This window comes from Corvus cornix, chromosome 4A (genome assembly GCF_000738735.6).
Source record: "Corvus cornix cornix isolate S_Up_H32 chromosome 4A, ASM73873v5, whole genome shotgun sequence".
Classification (NCBI taxonomy): Eukaryota; Metazoa; Chordata; class Aves; order Passeriformes; family Corvidae; genus Corvus; species Corvus cornix.
Genome location: NC_047058.1, coordinates 119,095 through 136,928, shown reverse-complemented (window position 1 = coordinate 136,928; position 17,834 = coordinate 119,095). Strand labels below are relative to the sequence as shown.

The following is a 17,834-nucleotide window of genomic DNA, read 5'->3' as shown; positions in this document are numbered from 1 at the left end:
AAATTTGGTTTTATTGGAGGGCAGCTTCCCCTACGGGTGGGAATCATCGAGTTGGGTCTGAAGTGACTGGGGGATTTTATTTTAGATAGAAAAGAGACGTTGATTCTTTTTAGTTACTTCCTCTTAACAACGCGGGAGTTCCATTGACGAGGGAAGCGCCGGGGCCAATTCCCGAAGCGGCCGGGAATGGCCCTGGTGCTGTGCTGACACCTGCTGTCAGCCGCGCCGCGGGAGCCCCGACGCCGCCAAGCGCAGCATCCGGAGTTTAGCTGGGAAGACTCGTGCCGGTTCTGGGAGGATTTCCATGGAGAGGGCTCCGACGGAAACGGAAGAAAGCGCGTGGCAGCCGAGCAGTGAGGCTTGTGGCAGCTGTGGAGGTGAAAAGACACGGGACAAATCTTGCAGGTAGAGGTAACAACTTTCACAGAATCACAGAGTGGTTTGGGTTGGAAAGAACCTTAAAGATGATCTCGTTTCACCCCCCTGCCATGGGCAGGGACACCTTCCAGTATCCCAGGTTGCTCCAAGCCCTGTCCAGCCTGGTCTTGGACACTTCCAGGGATGGGGCAGCCACAGCTTTGCTGGGCAGCCTGTGCCAGGGCCTCACCACTCTTACAGTAAAGATTTTTTTTCTTAATATCTAATCTTAACCTACACTCTTTCAGTCTGAACCCATTCCCCCTTTCCTGTCACTACATTTGTAAACAGTCCCTCTCTGTCTTTCCGGTAAATTCCCTTCAGGCACCGGAAGGGGCAGTTAGGTCACCCCAAAGCTTTCTCATCTCCAGGCTGAACAATCCCAATTCTCTCAGGATTTACTCATATAAATGGATGGGTGCGCCATCCCTCTGATGAACTTGGTGACCCTCTTTGTCACCAGCCCAGCGGGCTTCCAGGGATGAAGAACCGTGGTACCGGTGTCACAGCCCGCGTCCCCTCTCCCGCGGGTCTCTTGCCGGCAGGGAGCTCAGAGGAGTTTAAGGAGTTCGAGCTATCGAGTGCTGAGCAGGAGCTCGTGGAGGGACAACACGCCTCTCACAGAACCGCCCTTGAAGGGACTGCGGGCGCGACTGCCATGTTAAGGCCGCCATATTGGGGGGCCGGGTAGGGACAGTGCCTCGGTGCCTCACGCAAATCTGTCCCCCATCACAGTGCGGGTGCCTCGGTGTCACATTCCAACCTGCCCCCCCCGGGCGCAGTTCGGGCGTGCCGTGACGCAGGACACCGGAAGTGAGCGGGCGGCGACGGGGCGGGGCCGCCTCCGGTGCCTCAGCAAAACCCTTCCGGGTGGGGGGTGGCCCTGGCGGGCGGGTCCCGCGGCCGAGGCGGTGATGGCGAGAGCGCGGCGGTGAAGGAGGGCACTGGGGCTGGGGCCGCGCCGGGTACTGACGGGGCTCTCCCTCCCCCCAGGACGGCGCAGGAGCAGCGTGGCCTTGCCCTTTTCCTGAGGCGGGCCGGGGCTATGCGAGGGCCGCGGTGCTGCCTTCCCTAGGCCCGGGCCCGGCGGGGAAAGGCGAGCAGGGCCTGATGCGGGAGTACAAGGTGGTGGTGCTGGGCAGCGGGGGGGTGGGGAAGTCCGCCCTGACGGTGCAGTTCGTCACCGGGACCTTCATCGAGAAGTACGACCCCACCATCGAGGACTTCTACCGCAAGGAGATTGAGGTGGACTCGTCCCCCTCGGTGCTGGAGATCCTGGACACGGCGGGCACTGAGCAGTTCGCCTCCATGCGCGACCTCTACATCAAGAACGGGCAGGGATTCATCCTCGTCTACAGCCTGGTCAACCAGCAGTCCTTCCAGGTAACCTCGCCTGATGTCCCGTCCTCGGAGGGAGCCGTCCCTGCCCCCGGGAAGGCTCTGGGCCGAGGAGGAAGTTTTAGGGGTAGCCCACGTGTGCGTAGAAGCGCTTTATCTCCGAGGGGCCAAAAGTGTAAATGCCCACTTTGAAAGCGCATTTACCAGCCTTGTTTCTTGATGGAAAACTGCTTGCTTTGCAGGTACTTATCAGGGTGCCACCATTGTTAAATCCCACGCAGTGCTGGAGAACAATGACTAGCTCCCACTTCCCCAACAGAAATCTCTTGGCAATCCCCTTTTGTGAAGAAATCACTCGATATTAGAATCAAGACTTCCCCTTCCAATCCCCTCTCCTTCCTAAAAGGCATGTTTTTCCAGTTGCTCTTGAAGAGAGTCTCATTGTTCTGGAGTTGTGACTTGTTAAGTGAGCTGTTATTTTCTGCTCCCTCCCCCCAAATATATTCCTGTCCAGCATGAGCTCGATGCTCTCACAGCATAGATGGAGTACTGGAGAGGAGAACCAGCTGTATGTGATAATTTGTGGATCTGGATTTGATTTCTATTATTAAAACTCTCCAAAAAAATGGAAATATCTCAGCCGGTTACTGGTCTAAGCTGCCTGTAGAAACGGGGCTTTGTTTTTGGGCAGTAAGTGAGTTTAGCAGCGCTCTATGCAGTGCAGGGTTTTGCAACTCCTGCCTTGGCTTGGGCTGCCGAGCTGGGTGTGCTCCAGCTGCTTGGCAAGACCTTGCACACCCCCAGTTTGCTTCTGCTGAAGGCTAAACCTTATCTTAGCAGAGGCCTCGAAACAGCCCTGTGCAAGCTGAAGACATGCTTATCTCTGGAAAACAACAGTGACATTGGGATGCTTCTGCTCTCATTTTCACTGATTTTTGGGTTCCAGTGAGCCCGCATTATTTGAGGAATGGATGTACAATAATCCACCTTGTTAATATTTAATTATTTCTGTCTGTCTGTAGTGTGTTTGCTCGGAAGGCTGTAGGTGTAAACCACTCTGCAGTTCTTTACACAGTGGTAACTTCAAACGCTGGGATTGCTTTGTCTCAGTACTGTGCAAGAATCTGTAGTACTGATAATAACTTAAAACACTCGGGGCAGAGGAGGCTGACTCAGTCTTTCAAGTGTAAACTCCCCATGTCGGCTCAAACTTGAATAAATGCATCTCTAGGTAATAAAATCTCTTTAGAGCATCTAATTTGGTTACTTACATGTGATTAAATGTGTTCACAATGAATTATTCTAAGCATTGCAGGACTGAGAAGGCTTTATTTAAATTTATGGCTTTCTCAAGCTGTAAACTAAGCACAAACTTCCTAAATGGTTGTGTAATGGCATGCCCCTGCTAGGGTTACAGGTCCTTAGAGTTGAGACAACTTCTTCAGAAAGCTGCAGCTAGCCTTCAGAGCAGTGATACTGTGTCCTCCTGTGGCTGAACTGACTGTCACTTTCTGTTTGTATATGCACATAAATTCTATAAAATGTGCATGTATTTATATAAAAGAAAAAGTAACTTAGTGATAGGTAGTAGATTTTCTCTGAATTCTAGATCTGTGTGACTATGAGTTTAAGAAGTCTTCCCATGTATTTTTAATGTTCAGTTGCACGTGAGGGTTATTAAAATGTGTTTCTGTAGTGGTTCTATAGCAATTCCATGTGATTCCTTACATGTACTAACCAGCTGGATTGTTTGATCAGGACATCAAGCCGATGAGGGACCAGATTGTCCGGGTGAAGAGATACGAGAAAGTTCCTCTGATCCTAGTGGGGAATAAAGTGGATCTGGAGTCAGAGAGGGAGGTCTTATCTGCAGAAGGCAGAGCCCTGGCTCAGGAGTGGGGCTGTCCCTTCATGGAGACGTCAGCCAAGAGCAAAACAATGGTGGATGAACTGTTTGCTGAGATCGTCAGGCAAATGAACTATGCCTCCCTGCCTGAAAAACAAGATCAATGTTGTACAACTTGCATCATCCAGTGAGAGAAATTAAGAAAAACCTCAACCACGGCCATACAGAGCAGGTTGGTGGAACAGTCATAACTAACTGAGGTGCCCAAACACGGTGTTTAAATACAAGATAAAGGGACAGGGAGTCTGAAATGAGGCAGTCTAACCTGGAGGCAGCCTTCCTCCAAAAGAGATGGGAGCTTGTGCACGTGGTTGAGTCAAATGGACTTCTTGTGTTACCTCAGTAGGATTAGTCAGGGAATGCTGCATTTGCATGCAGTAATTTTACAATGACACAAAGTGAATGATGTTATCTGCACCTATTTTGACTGTCAGTGCTGTATTTGATGCTACGTTATTCTGAATAATGCTTTGTGATGTTGCAGTGGGTTTATTCTTGTAGCTGGTATCTGAATTATTTTCAAGTAATGGGAGCTACCTTGGAGTTCAATGGGATTATTGTTACCAAATTTCCCAGTAGTTGTTCTGAGAAGACTTTGAGCTTGTTTAAAAGAAATAAAATTCTGTGGTACAGAAACTGACTGTACTTAGAGTACCCTTCTGCCTTATCAGTGGAATAAGTTTCTTTTGCAAGAGAACCACCCTGAGAGGTGAGAAGTGGCTCGAAGCCCATATGTAATAGTCAAGGGCGTGCACAAAGTGCTCTTCATCTCAAATCTCCAGAGCAGAGAACTGTAAAATGGCTTCCCAATGCACAACTCTCCTTTCCCAGTGACTCATAAGAGGTGTGATGAGAGTGCAGTGTTCAGAGGGCCCTTTGTAAAGCTTCCCCTGTGTCAGGTGTTGCTTTGATTTTTATTTTTTTCCTCCAGGACAACTGTCGTTGGCCTTTCACACATGTGGTCCTTTTACACGTCTTTTTCACCTGACTGTGAATGGGTCTGTTCCTCTCCGATGTGCATTCCCATGAGGTGGTTCTGGACCTCCCCCCCCACACTCTTGTTTCCCCTGTAGCTGTTGCAGGTCTTGTTTCACCGCTGTCTCGAATCCACGTTACTTCAAAGCACCATTGGTGTGCTCTGTATGCAGCCAGCTGGTCCCTCAGACCTCCAGTTGTCTGTTGGACCTGTCTTTGCAAACAACTCGTTATGATCTCCAAGGGCAAGTGCGGGAATGAGGGAGGACGTGGAAATTCAGGGGAAGGAACTGCCCCTCCTGACAGCTGCACTACCTGAGGCTCAGACTCCCACTGCCATGTTAGTAACTTGCTTAACTCAAAAGAGCTTTTTGTATCTGAGTGACAAGAGGGAAAATAGGTTATTACTGGAAGCTTTGGACCATGTATCCTCTTTAATCTTGAGTGCCAGGTCAGAGAGTGAAGTCTCAAAGCTTGTCTTTGAGATTGTTATCAAGTGCTTTGTAAATATAAAATTGTAGGTGCTCATGGCCCTAGCATTGTCATGCTAGAGATAATACATGATGTTTTTATCTCCAGTTCTGTGAAATTAGGAAGGGCTGCTGTCACTGTGTAAGAGGTGTGTGTAAGTTTGAGATTTGCTTGTTGAAAGGTGAGTGAACTTGTTTTGGAGCAGAGAAAAATACCCAAGTCTTTTATGTTAATCACACCTGCAGAATCTTTAGAGGTCTAGGAAGAAATGAATCTAAGAAATTACTGCCTTTTTTAAAAAAATTGAGTGCTGCAGGGGTAATATTCTGAGTTGTGTATAGTAATGCAATGTTGCAGCTATTTCTGAGGCAGCTTCACAGACAAGATTATGTGGACTAGAAGTATCATGCCAAAGGGTATGGCAATCCCCTGGATTACTAATGGTTCATCCTGTGCTGGTTCCTGTCTTAAACTCTGACACAATCAGGCCTTTCATCCTTGAAATTTATAGTTCTGGAATTGATTGCTTCTAAGGGAGGCTTTGTAACCTCTCTGCTTCTGGATTGAGCGCTAAGTAGCACATTTAATCTTAAAGGTGAAATTGAAGTAGGGGCAGGGCCACATGTTATTCCTTTGAATGACAACTTGTGTGTAGATTTGGTGGGTTTCCTAAACATGTTCTTACTTTAGAAGAAACAGCTGTATTCTTATGTCTTTGTGAGCTCTTGAGACAGAGGATCCTAAGCTTTTGTGATATAGATTTCCTCTCCTTCCTTCTGCCTGGCTTAGACAACCACCCCAAGCCTTTAGCAGCAAACTGCTTCCTTGCTTCTGGGGAATGCTCTCTCTGCCCAATATAGCCTCATCACCTGTGCCAAACAAGTTGTTCCTTCCTGAACCATTTCCTATTCAGTTCTCACCATGTCTGGAACTTTTATTACTCATTCTGGCTTTTCAGTCTTCATGCTCTGTATATTTCATTTCAGCCTAACACTTTTGGGGTATTTTCCTCTTCCTGGCTCCCATTCTATCCTTGTTTTTTGATTGAGTAGATGTAGGATCTCATTAACTTTATCATATGCCTTTGCTGCTTGATAATTTCTGTCTGATGTGCTCTGGTAGGAGAGATGCTGATGGTGTCTTGTGATAGCTCTAATCAGCTTTGTAATCCTGCTTATCTGTGATCCAGGAAACAATTGCTGCTTGTCAGACCTCTGCTTTAGGAGTGACCCCTCCTAGGTAAATTGAAGCTGAGGAAGTAGAACCAGGTGTCTGAAAATCTGTGTGTAGGAAGTGGGCTTGAACTACAACTGTGTCCTGGAATAATCATCATCATCTCTGTGTTCTGTAACCAGGTTGTGTCCAGGAGGAGTCTTAGGTGTGTCAGTTCAGAGAGCAGTTCATACAACCGTTTGTGTCCCTGCAGTTCTGATGCAGAAACCCATGGGAGGGGTGGGGGTGGATTTTTTGCTGGGCCTGGGTTTGCCTGAGGCTGTTCCAGTGTCAGTTTTAAATCACAGGTATCATTTAACCTCTTTCTGGTGCTGATTCCTTGGCCTGTCTGTCAGCTATGGTGTGTAGGTTCTTTCGTGTTTTTGAGGAACATTTGCTAAACTGCTGTTCCAGTCAGCTGCCTTGGGTGAGATGAAGGATGGAACATAACTGCATAGTCAGGATAACCCGTAGTTCCTTTTAAAAACGTGTGTTGTTCTCACATCCTGCTTCCCACCTCCCCTTTCCTGTTTCTGCAGTGGTCTTCTGTTGTTTTGTTCTTGCATTCAGAGATAGGAGAATTCCAGGACCTGCTTTGTGTTCCTTGCTCCAGTATTTCTCTTGGATTTTCAGTATGACACTGTTTTGTATTTTGACTCTTTAAAATATGGTATCTGGTACAGTGCTCGTGCACTGAAGTCTTTCTGATATTAATAGGATTTGTAACACCTTAATGTTGGTATGAAAGACTGATGCTGGTTAGTGATTTCTGTCCCCTGTGTTCATGAGTAACTGTTATTAGCAAGGCTGAAGGAAGAGTATTCCTCTCTAGGAATAAGAACGGAAAGTGTACTCTCTTCTGGTTTATGTGGCTGTGCAACACAGACACATTTATTGTACTATGTTGTTGAACTTCCCCATCTCTTCTGCCTGCTTACAGAAGAGACCAGAGAGTGCTAAAAAATACCACAGGCAGATGAAGCCAGATAAGGTACCATATAATGTTAATTGTAGTAACTAAACACAACTTAAATGGAAAGATGACAAATCTGAATTGTGGTGTCCCTAACCTGCAAATACAAGGATGTTGAAGGGCATGTAGAGGAAAATACCGTAACTTTTTTTTACTGTTCTTACTATTCCCAGCAATTCTTTGCTGACCACATTATTGAATGCCAGGCTTAGATGAAGTTTTTGGGGTGGATCTCACTCTGGTAGGATGAGGAGCTGCACTGTAAATGGTGCCTCTTCTGTGTGCTAAGGAAAGATAAAACATGTATTAAGCAAGTCTAATCCATCCCCATTAGAAGCTAAATGTTGGTTTGCTGCTTTTGACAGCAGAGGGACCCTCTCTGTCTAAAACTTTTGGACCAGCAACAGTGTGTGAGGTGGGAGTGATGTCACCAGACTGGGAGAGAATTGCTGTTAGTTGGAAAACATACAAACAAGCAAAAAAAACCTGGCTGTTGGCTCCTGTCAGGGCAGGAGTGCTGCTCCTGAATGTTAGGCAAGAAGGAGAACCCTGGCTATGTCAGAGCACTCTGTCGTGACAAACTGTTAACTTAGGGCAAATCAACAGCTGAAAAGAAATGGTGCAGTGGGAAACATAAGGTCCCGAGTTGTTTGGAGAAATCACTTCAAGAATTGAGAAGGCTCCTCAAAATCCCTGAAATGCCATGGATCAAGCTAGAGTGAAGTACATGCACTTGCAGTGACAATTTTCTACAGACTTTGAGCTTTGCCTGAGACTTTTAGGATATCTCTGCAGATAAATCGTGGGAGCTACAAGCAAGTTATCTGAAATGCAAAGATGTTTTGGTCACATTGGTAACGTGTTGGTGTGCTTGATTGAGGATGGTGGTGTACAGCTCTGTTCCTGCTGAGGCTATCTGAATGCTAAGGGGCTTTTTTAGGAGTTGTTTAGAGGATCTGATAGCTGAGAACTCAGATGTCAAAACTGAGTTAGTTGGCTCATTTGCCTATTCCCAGAACTTGTGCTAAAGGCCATTGCTGTATGTTACTGGGTGTTACACATACACTGGGTCCTGCATTGGTGCATCTGTATAAGAGAACTTAAATTTCCTGGCATTTTCAGATCTTTAGATGCAATTTCATGTCCCACAGCAGCAGCTGTTACAAAGTTAATAGCAGTAGGTTGTTACCTGCTTGCCTCTTGTGTTACCAGAGTTAGTGGAGAATTTGGGAATGCTGCTGTAGAAAACAGTGCTTTGGAGCTCAGGATGGAAAACTGGCTGTTCCAGGCAGGGGAGAAGCCGTGTTCATTTTGAATGTGTATTGAATATGGCTTTCATTAGTGTTTTTTGTTTGTTTGTTTTGTTTTGTTTTGTTTTAATTGCAGATAAAACTCAGAGGAAACTTGCACAGATGCTGCTTTGGAGAACTTTCAGCCCAGGTTGCAGAGCTGAGCCTTGGTAAACCTGTCTCTATCACAGCACATTGCCATACATCTAAGTGCATAAGGTTGGTGGTCTCCAGGATCCACACACCTTAATCAGAATGCTTAGCATGTTTACCATAAGTTTTAAAATCTGTCGTTTATCTATCAGTCATTTTATAGCTTTCTAGGTTCATATAATGGCTAATATGCAAAAGTTCATTTTTAATATTTTAATTGATTTCTTTAATCAATTTCTGAACTTGTATTTATTAAATACTTAAACTCAGTATTACCTACTCAATGCCTTTTGAAAGAAGAGAGTTTTAATGGAGAATAAATTGAGCCTTAAACAAATGGTTACTTCTGTATATTACCTCGCATCAGTGCTTATTTCTATTTGCAAGGTTTTCTCTACAATGTAGTTGGTCATTTGAGACTTTTTGTTTACGTGTGACAGTGTCATGAAAAGATACTGAAGGCACCTCTGTTGTATGGATGTAGTATCCCTTTTCTTGGCAAATGCAGCTGTGACAATGTGTTTGTAACCAGTCTGATTTGACAGTTTGGAATAAGATGTAAAGTCTCAGCTGATGTTTCTCACAGTCTCGGGTTTCTTAATCAAAAATGACAATTGTAGCATTGAAAAATGGCAGCACACTTTTCCTTCTACTGAATTTCTAAACTTGCTTGTTTACAAATAGCTTCTCTATGCCTTTGAAAAGGGATAATGTATCCTTCAAAATGGGCTCTATGCCTACCTGTCAGCTCAGCTTTGCCTGGCGCAGTAAGAGACATCTAGTAGACCTCTGCAGATGAAAATCTAATGCAAATAAGATCACTTTACATTTTATAGTTCTAATATTTGTCTTTCTGAATAATATTTTAAAGCAATATTTGTTAAAGTTTTTCTTGCACTGTCACAAGTTGCTTTTTAGTTTTTTTTTTTCCCCAATGAGCAAGGTTAATATTAGAGACAAGTTGGTGTAACAAGGGGAGAAGCACCAGGTTTCAGTGATACTAACTGCAAGTGTGCTTTAAACAGCCATTGCCTTCCTTATTGTTTACCTGATCAACATTTTCTCTGAATACTTGAAAATTTTGACAATAACACAGGTATAAAGAGCAGAATGAAAATGTACAAAGAACAGACGAAATCTTTTTGTTCACTTTTATTAATGTGTTGCATACATGAGAGCTTTTTCTAGCAGTGGTTTAAAATGTGTATTTTTTTTTTGCAGAAATTTAATAACTGCAGCTCACCTACTGCACCAAAGTTCTAGGTTTTTAGGAGCCCAGCTTTAGTCATTTGAACATGCTTCTAGAAATGTACATTCTTTCCCTGTAATAGCTAAATATCGATGAGAAAAGCTCCAGTAAAAGCAGTGATGGATATATGAGGTTAAAACTCAAAAATTGTATTGTGGATGATGGCATTTAAAACAATAAAAGATCACCGGTACAGTATCTCAATATTAATGTGGATTTTTGGTAATAATGCAGGCTGACTTTACAATATTAGCAGAAATAAAGATTCTGTGTCTACATTCAGTGTTGAATTTGAATCCTGAAAAGAGGAGGACACCAGGATTTCTGCCTGGTTATTGAAACACCTGATTTTTTTCTGTGGGGTTACTTGAATTTTTTTTCCTGTTTGTACAAACTTTATAAACAGGCTAAGGCTAATACTTAGGTTTGCACTTTAATATCAGAACTAAACCAAACCTTGTATTCAAAGTAGATTTTTTTTTTAAAGTGATGGTTGTTGATCTTTTTTGTAGGTTGTAAGGAAGTAATAGGATATGAAAGTAATTCATAAAGATTCTAGTTTTCCTTTGTCTAAGAAGGAAAAATTTGGTTGATATTGATCAGTGGTTCATTCCTAGGGGTAGTTTTCAAAGCAGTGTTCATTTTCATTGACCTCAGCAAAAAAAAAAAAAGGAAAAAAAGAAAAAAACAAAGAAACAAAAACAAAACAAAACAACCAAAAAACCCCCAAAACAAAACAAAAAACAAACCTTAAACTTGAACTAGCTTAGAGTGACAGGACTGGGAAAATGAGAGATGGTTTCATCAGCACACTTTGGGGGGGAAAAGGGACCAAAAGTTTATTTAGGCTTCCTCAATAGTTTGCATGTGAAGTTGCTCATTAGAGTAAAAGGCTAATAATAAATGCAATATGTATTGTCTTTACTATGGCATCTGTTTAGGAGTTGTTCAAATCACTGCAGTAGGGCTCTACAAATAAAAATGTAACCTAACATCTTGTATCTTAATGTACTGTATCTTTATCAGTCATAGGTGAAATCCTGAATAACAAGTGCAAAAATGGAACAATTACCTATAATGCTTTGTAAAAAGATTTTTCCAGTAGAATTCATTCTTGTCATTTTGTAAGACAACCCTACAGTCCACCTGTTTGTAACTTTTTTAATAAAATAGATACCTGTATTACCAAACCAGGGTGAGTAGTCTGTGTTCAGTTTCTTCTGGAATGGGCTGAGCTGACAACCTGCTGCTGCTTTTTGTTTCATGGGTTGTTTTTGAGGTCCTGGTTATTCTAAATGCAGTAACCGCATCTGAATTGTCTTGACTGAGTCCTCGTGTGGGGGAATAGGGTGTACAGCTCACAGTTTTGGGTGCTCTGAGGAGAGAGAAGGTGGGAGCATCATTTTCCTGTGCAAAGCAGGCACTCCCTGAGCTGGGGGCCAGTTCAGAGCAGCCTCCTCACAGGCTAGTGTGATCGAGCTTTGTTCAAAAGAAATCTGTGTTTGTCTTGTGCAAGTCTTTAACGTTCTTGTTTTCATACAGGCTTTATGTGTGTGAAGATGGCCACAAGTCCTGACATCACCTTGCAGTGTCTGTAGCTGCCCTCCAGCCAGAGCTGACGTCTTTCCACCACCCTGGCGGAATGAATGCTCCTGGAGCTCTGCTACAGGAGAGGCACAAGATTTTTCCAGAAAATCAAAGTGCCCAAAGCTATTTGATAACAATTATCTTAAATGTTCAGTAAAAGCCCTGAATTTGCCAAGTCAATGGTTGTCATCTGGGCCCTGTAACAAAAAGTGCATGTTCCTCAGGACATACAGTCTTGGCACTCACCTTTAGTACTGCATTTGTAACTAAAGCTGTGCATTGATGTAAAATGTGATTTCAATCTAAGAAAAACTTGATAACTTGGTACCTTCAGTTCTCAGTGATGTGCAAACAGGCAAAAACCATGTAGCCTGCTCACCACCCCTCTGTTGCCGTGGCTAAGTCCACTTTACACCCCTCAAGTTGCCTTAAAAGTGGTCTCTCCTTACGACACTGTGCCGGAAAGTTCTCCCTTTGTCTAGATTCTGCTGGTCGCTGGCCCTCTCCCCCCTCCCATCCCTTTTCCCATTGGCCCTTGTTATGTCATTCAACCTTGCCTCTGCCCCCCAGCCCTCAGACTATTGTTTTTGGATGCTCTGCCTGCCTTTGGGAGTTTTCGGGATAAAACTGGCGCGGGCTTTTGGTTGTTGTTCTTTCTTGCCTCTGGTCCCTTTGGGGTGTTGCCATTAAACGCCTCAGAATTGCATGCAGAGAACCCCTTTCGCCTCTTTGTCTCCGGTTCGTGCATAGATTGTCTGTGTGAGCGGCTGTTCACAACCACCTGCGAAGCTGATATTGTATGCACGCGTAGGTACTAGCAGAGTGCCGCGTAAGCGGTCCATGGGAGACCCAGTAGGGTCAAACGCGGTATCGATCCACCGAAGCTCTCAGTTCTTTACCCCTCCTCCAGCTGAAACAGCATTAGCCTTATCTTGTAGGTATGTTTCTGTGCTGTTTCTTCTTCCTCCTCACACTTCCTTTGCTGAAATGAGAAGTAGTTTCCATCTTGAGAGGAAAATGATAGAGAAGAGCAGAGTGCTCTTCTAAGTGATTTTGGGTGAAATGTCTGCTTCCCTAACCTAGCTGAGAGGTGAGGGTGAAGCATACCCTGTTCTCATTAGTGTCACTGAGGGTGGGAGCTGACACTTCAGGACTAGTCTGCTTTGAGATGTAACTATCGGGTTCATTGCTGTCTGAGTCTGATTTCTCATGTGGTTTAGAAGAAGTCAGAATGCAGCAGTAATACTCCCAATTCCTTTTGGCCCTCAGTATAACTAAGAAAGCTGCTTCCTGTTTCCACTTGGAGGTTGGGAAGTGATTCGAGTACAGCTGTTAAGCCCCTGAGACTTAGACCACTGTTTTGTTTCCAGGTGACAGTGTAATAATACAGGCTCGGTTGGGGATTTTGAGGAAGGACATAAGATTCATATTCAAGGCTATTATCTTTCAAAAGTCTTGGTGCTGAGAGTAAAATCGATTGCTGCTTCACAGACTTGTGTAGCATCCTTTGTTAAATAGGTGTGGAAATGTCACGTTGCTTTGTCTGGTTTTGGGGCTGTTTATGTAGTGTTTCGTGGCAGCTTTTTCTTTGGTGTACCAGTTCTTGCTATACAGGTGCCTGCAGAAATCTCCCAGTGTCGTGCTTCCCCTGTACAGCCAGAGGACAGGGATGTCCCCCCAGAGCCATCAGAGAGCAGGAGGCAGTTGCAGCACAGGCGAGAGGCCTGTCCCCACCCTGCCTCCCCACCCAGCACGGGGATGTAGCTGTGTCACTGCCTGGGGCAGAGCTGGGCTCTGCAGACTGACTGGGTGTGCTGGGGTACAACTCACAGCCACAGAAAACCCCACAGCGAGGACAGAGACCCTGCCGGAGTGGAGGGTGAACCACCGGCTACACCTCATGTGGAGCTGCATGCTGGCCATCTGCCCCAGGAGGCTGGGCTGTCATTACAGTGTGAAACTAGGTGGAAGTGTCTAGTCTTAATTAAAATGAGATACGAGTTCCAAAGCAATACGTGTTGACCTGTGTGAGTTATCTGTGCTCGAAAGCCAGCAGCCCGGGTTGCTGGGTTTGCTGGTAGTTGCTGGGGTTGGGTGAGTCACCGCTCGCTCTCTGGCTGAAGTGCGAACAGCTCCTAGAGCTGCGGGCAGGCTCTGTCAGGAGATGACGTGGCCCGATGTTCTGCGCTCTGAAAGTGAAATAATGTGGGTTTCGGGTTTTTTATGTAGCCGCTTTTATCTCTGTCTGGTCAATACAGCTGCGAGGAGCAGAGAAGAAGGACTCTGAGTTGTAAAACAGCACAGCGTTTAATTCAGAGGTGATGTCCCACTGGTAGTAGTTTGTTGGTGCTGCCAAGGGCAGCATTGAGCTTGGCTGGCAGTAACAGTGCTGATTGCAGGATTGTAAGGGATGAAATTTGTTCTCTGTGGAAACAGTGTATTTAGTATTGGAATCAACTTACTTGCCTTTGGTGCTCTCTATCAAACCTGAGGTTTTCTTCAAGTCCCTTGAAAAGGTCTGGAGCAATAACTGCAATAATTGACGGGAAAGAGTCTCTTATGTTGCCGGAACCTGTAAAATACTCACTCAAAGGAGGGGCTTTGCTGTTTGTTTGGTTTGTGGCATGTCTGTGCTCCTTGGTGTTCTGTTGGCTCAGTCTGTGTGTGCTGTGACAGCTCTCTAGTAGTGCCTTACTTCCTCTTAAGCATATTTCTAGTAATAAGGCTTGCGTGGGATTTGAGACTCCACAAGACTGCCAGTCACTGGGTGACCTCAATTGTTCTTGCCTGGGAAGAAAAATTCTAACTGTAGCGCTTCCCTCCTGGGGCCTATGGGGAAGGGTGTATTAGAGATGTTGAGGTGCTTGGACTTGCTTGGAATCAGATGCACCAGCGTTGTACAATAATTTTGAAATCTGACTTCTTGCATGTAAATAAATAAGTGGACTAGAACTTAAATAACAAAGTTGAAAAATTCTCAGACTTATGAAAAGGATTAGTATTTCATACATTTGTGAAACTACAGTGTAACTTGTTCAGTCTTAAGACTCATGCTTCTACGGAAAGGTTTAATTGATTACGACTGCAACTCAGTAAAGCAAACAATCAGCTTTCTGGGAAATTTCTGGCTCTTCCAGAAATTGTTTCTTTTTTCCTGCTGCTAAGCTGACTAGTTCATACAGTTTTATGTCCTTAGAAGATCTACCTTGACATTAGGTTTAAATTATTTGGTCAGCCCAGAAAAGAGAAAATACACTCGCTGTTTGTGGCATTCCTTAAGGGTTACTTGTTTTTTTGGGAACTGGGAGATAGGATTATCAATCATCAGCATGGGATTCATCCTACTGCTGGGATAGATCTTTGACCCTTTTTCTTCAAATTAATAATGATTGTGTAATCACTGACAGCCTGGCTTCTGCGGGAAAACAAGAAGGAATTAACTGAATTTTCAGCAAAGCTGATTTATGTTGGAAAAGAGAGAAAGCTGCTCACAGAGCACAGGTAACTGCTGGAGCAAGTTGCAGCTATGTGGGATTGTGAAGGATTTTCAAAGATGGTATTGGATAACCACTGCTGGAGGAAGGAGTGTGTGAGGCGTATGTAGCTCCTGCCTTCGTGTGTTGGGCTGTCACATGGGATCTCTAAAGTCCCTTGCAACGCCATATCTCTGTGACCACAGTCACATTTCTGATCCTGTCATTATTTTCCATTCATTGTTCCAGGAGTTAGCACAGCCTTGCTAAATGCTCTAGGTCTAATCTCAGTAATACAGATGTTTTAATAGGTTAGAAGAAAGATTTTAGCTGCAGGGCCTGCCCAGTGTCAGGCTGTGGTTAGAAGTGATTGGGTGTCCAGCTGCCTTCCTTTCCTTTCAGCTGTCTGTCCTGTGAAGTCGTTGTCAGCACAGGATCACAGGCCATCCAAATGGCTCCATCAAGGGGCCCAGTTTAATAATCTAGAAAGATTTTGTGAATGTACCCCTGAGACCTTGGGACAGTCACAATGTAGTAATGTTTCCTGGTTTTGGAAATATGTGTGTCTTGTAGCTGCCACTACCTGCCAGAAGGCCCTGGAAGAGGAGCCATGAAGTGGGGATCACCTTTGATCACTACAAAAGTACCAAACTCCCAGCTTCAGGTGGATACTGCTCTATTGTCTTCCACACTGCCTGCTGGGAAGAGTGGCTTTAACATGCCTTTCCCTCTGCTGTGAGCTGTATTCCTGGAATTTGATGCACCCTGGTGGGACTGAAGTGTGATAAGAATATTTTGAGGAAGAACAAAAGGACAAAAAGGAGTGGGGGTTGAGGGGCTACCTGGGAGGGAAGTGTTAATAAAACTCAGGATCAAGATCCATATGGTGGAATGGGTCTGACCCATTGGCCTTGGAGGTACCTGGAGAACATGTGTGTTTCTTTGTCTAGATGTAATCAAGGCTTACTCAACCAGAGTTATTTGTCTTGAGCCAAGAGGGAAACCACATCTGTCATGAAAATAAGCAGCATAGTTCCTTAGAACTCTATCCTTTCCACTAGGATTCAGCCTCTTCACCTGGCATTGCAGACTCAATTTGGCATCTTCCGCAGACAAAGCTGTTGGCTTAGGATCCTTCCTAGTTCTTAGCAAGTGACTCAGCGATGTGTGAAAAAATAAAGGACAGCAAAAAAGAAAGGTACCAGCCCAGTGCTGTGCACTGCTACACAGGTGTGGTGAGGTGCATCGCCCCCGCTGGAAATCACTGAATCCTGTGCGATGCCCAAGTCCCTTGGAGGCATCAGTGCTCCTTTGATTCAATACATTTATGAGGGCTTTCTCTTGCTGCGTAAATTGCCTTCTCATGTCTTTGACCTGTTTGAATTAGACATCACAGGGTGCTTTTTATACAGCTCTGCCAACAAAAGAGTGCAACTGGCACATCAAAAATGAGATAAAGTGGATATCTCTGGATATCACCAGAGTCAGGGTGGTATTTAGTTTCTTCTACAGCTTGTGTTGTCATTTGTATTTACTTACAGCAAGCTGCCTTCTGCAGTCCTGAAAATAGTTTTAACATAGCATGTAAAATCTGAAAAAGGAGGAAAAGTCAGCAACGCCCATGGATGCACACTGGAATGTGTGATTGCTGGACTGACCTGCTTATCCCTGCACACCGAGTCCTGTCCTGTGTTTGTTGTGGGGCACCATCAACACCACGGGAGGGAGCGTGGAAACAACAAGTGGCTTGTCCTGGGGTGGTATGGCTCAGAGTGTGGCGGTGCTCCGGCCCTGGGAGTCAAACACTGTGCGGTGCAGGTTGAAAACAGAACAGAAATGGAAATAAATTTTTATTTCAGGGCTTTGGGACTTCAAAGGGTTCCACTTAGGGTTAATTTGTCTCAGGTGTCTGGAATTGCAGTTATGCTTGGCGTCTAGTGCATAATCGAGGTTATTTGGGATTTCCTACTCTGTTATTGCAGGTAGGTAAAAAGAGCCACTTACCTTAGCTGCTGAAGCTGAAATAAAAATATAATCACAAGAATAAGATTTACTTTTATTCTATGATTTCTCGGGCATGAGATTAATTTTGCATTAATTTTGCCTTGGGTGGGACTGGGACAAACCTGAGAGGAAAACGCTGCTGCATAATGTCACCTTCTGATACCGAAATGCTGCTCAGAGAAGTCTTATCCTGTAGTAGGACGCTAATGGGTGAAACCCACCAAAACACAAAATAAAAAAATGCAATTATTTCCGTTTTCCCAGCGATTACTTATGAGTAATGAGTTTCAGCACAGTGATGTCAGATAGTTGGCAAGCAAAATTTGATGAAAATGTAAATGTATCATTGTTTATTATAGTCAAGAAATAATTTTGGGGCAGAAGTTTTTAGAAGGGCAGGACATGGCGAGTCAGCTCTAACTGTTGAGATATGCTGAAGATATAATGTGATTTGTGGAGTAAATGTAAAACAATGATCATTGTTAAAGGTTTAAAGGAAGGACCATGTCCCTGGACTGTCCCTAACAGGCACAACCCTAGTTTTTCCAGCTTCCTCCGGTATTTTTCTGCCTCACAGTTTAAGGGTCTTTCCTAGGACCTAACTCACATCCTCCCTGCAATTTCCAGCAAATCTTCATTTTCTCTTTAGCTTGGGAACACAGCTGATCCATTCTTCTGGAGTGGCCCTGCGTCAATCAGGTGATTGTTGTTCCTTTCTTCTCTTTTTAGCTAAACAAACTCAATTTTTTCAGGCTTTGTTTTTTGAAAATACTTTTTTAGGGGTATA

The 17,834-nt window shown here is 44.4% G+C and overlaps 1 protein-coding gene across 2 annotated transcripts; it reads left to right on the top strand.

Moving 5' to 3' along the window:
• Positions 1–308: 308 nt before the first annotated feature.
• Positions 309–11,177, top strand: RAP2C (RAP2C, member of RAS oncogene family). Of its 2 annotated transcripts, XM_039572010.1 has the most exons (4): positions 309–405; positions 1,411–1,800; positions 3,514–3,833; positions 8,679–11,177. In XM_039572010.1, exons 2-3 carry the CDS (start codon positions 1,528–1,530, stop codon positions 3,790–3,792), a joined length of 552 nt encoding a protein of 183 aa, XP_039427944.1. In that variant the 5' UTR covers positions 309–405; positions 1,411–1,527; the 3' UTR covers positions 3,793–3,833; positions 8,679–11,177. The 2 variants fall into 2 exon arrangements, with proteins under 2 accessions (XP_039427944.1, XP_019143342.2); XM_019287797.2 differs by lacking the exon at positions 309–405 and having other exon boundaries at positions 1,240–1,800.
• The last annotated feature ends 6,657 nt before the right edge of the window (positions 11,178–17,834 follow it).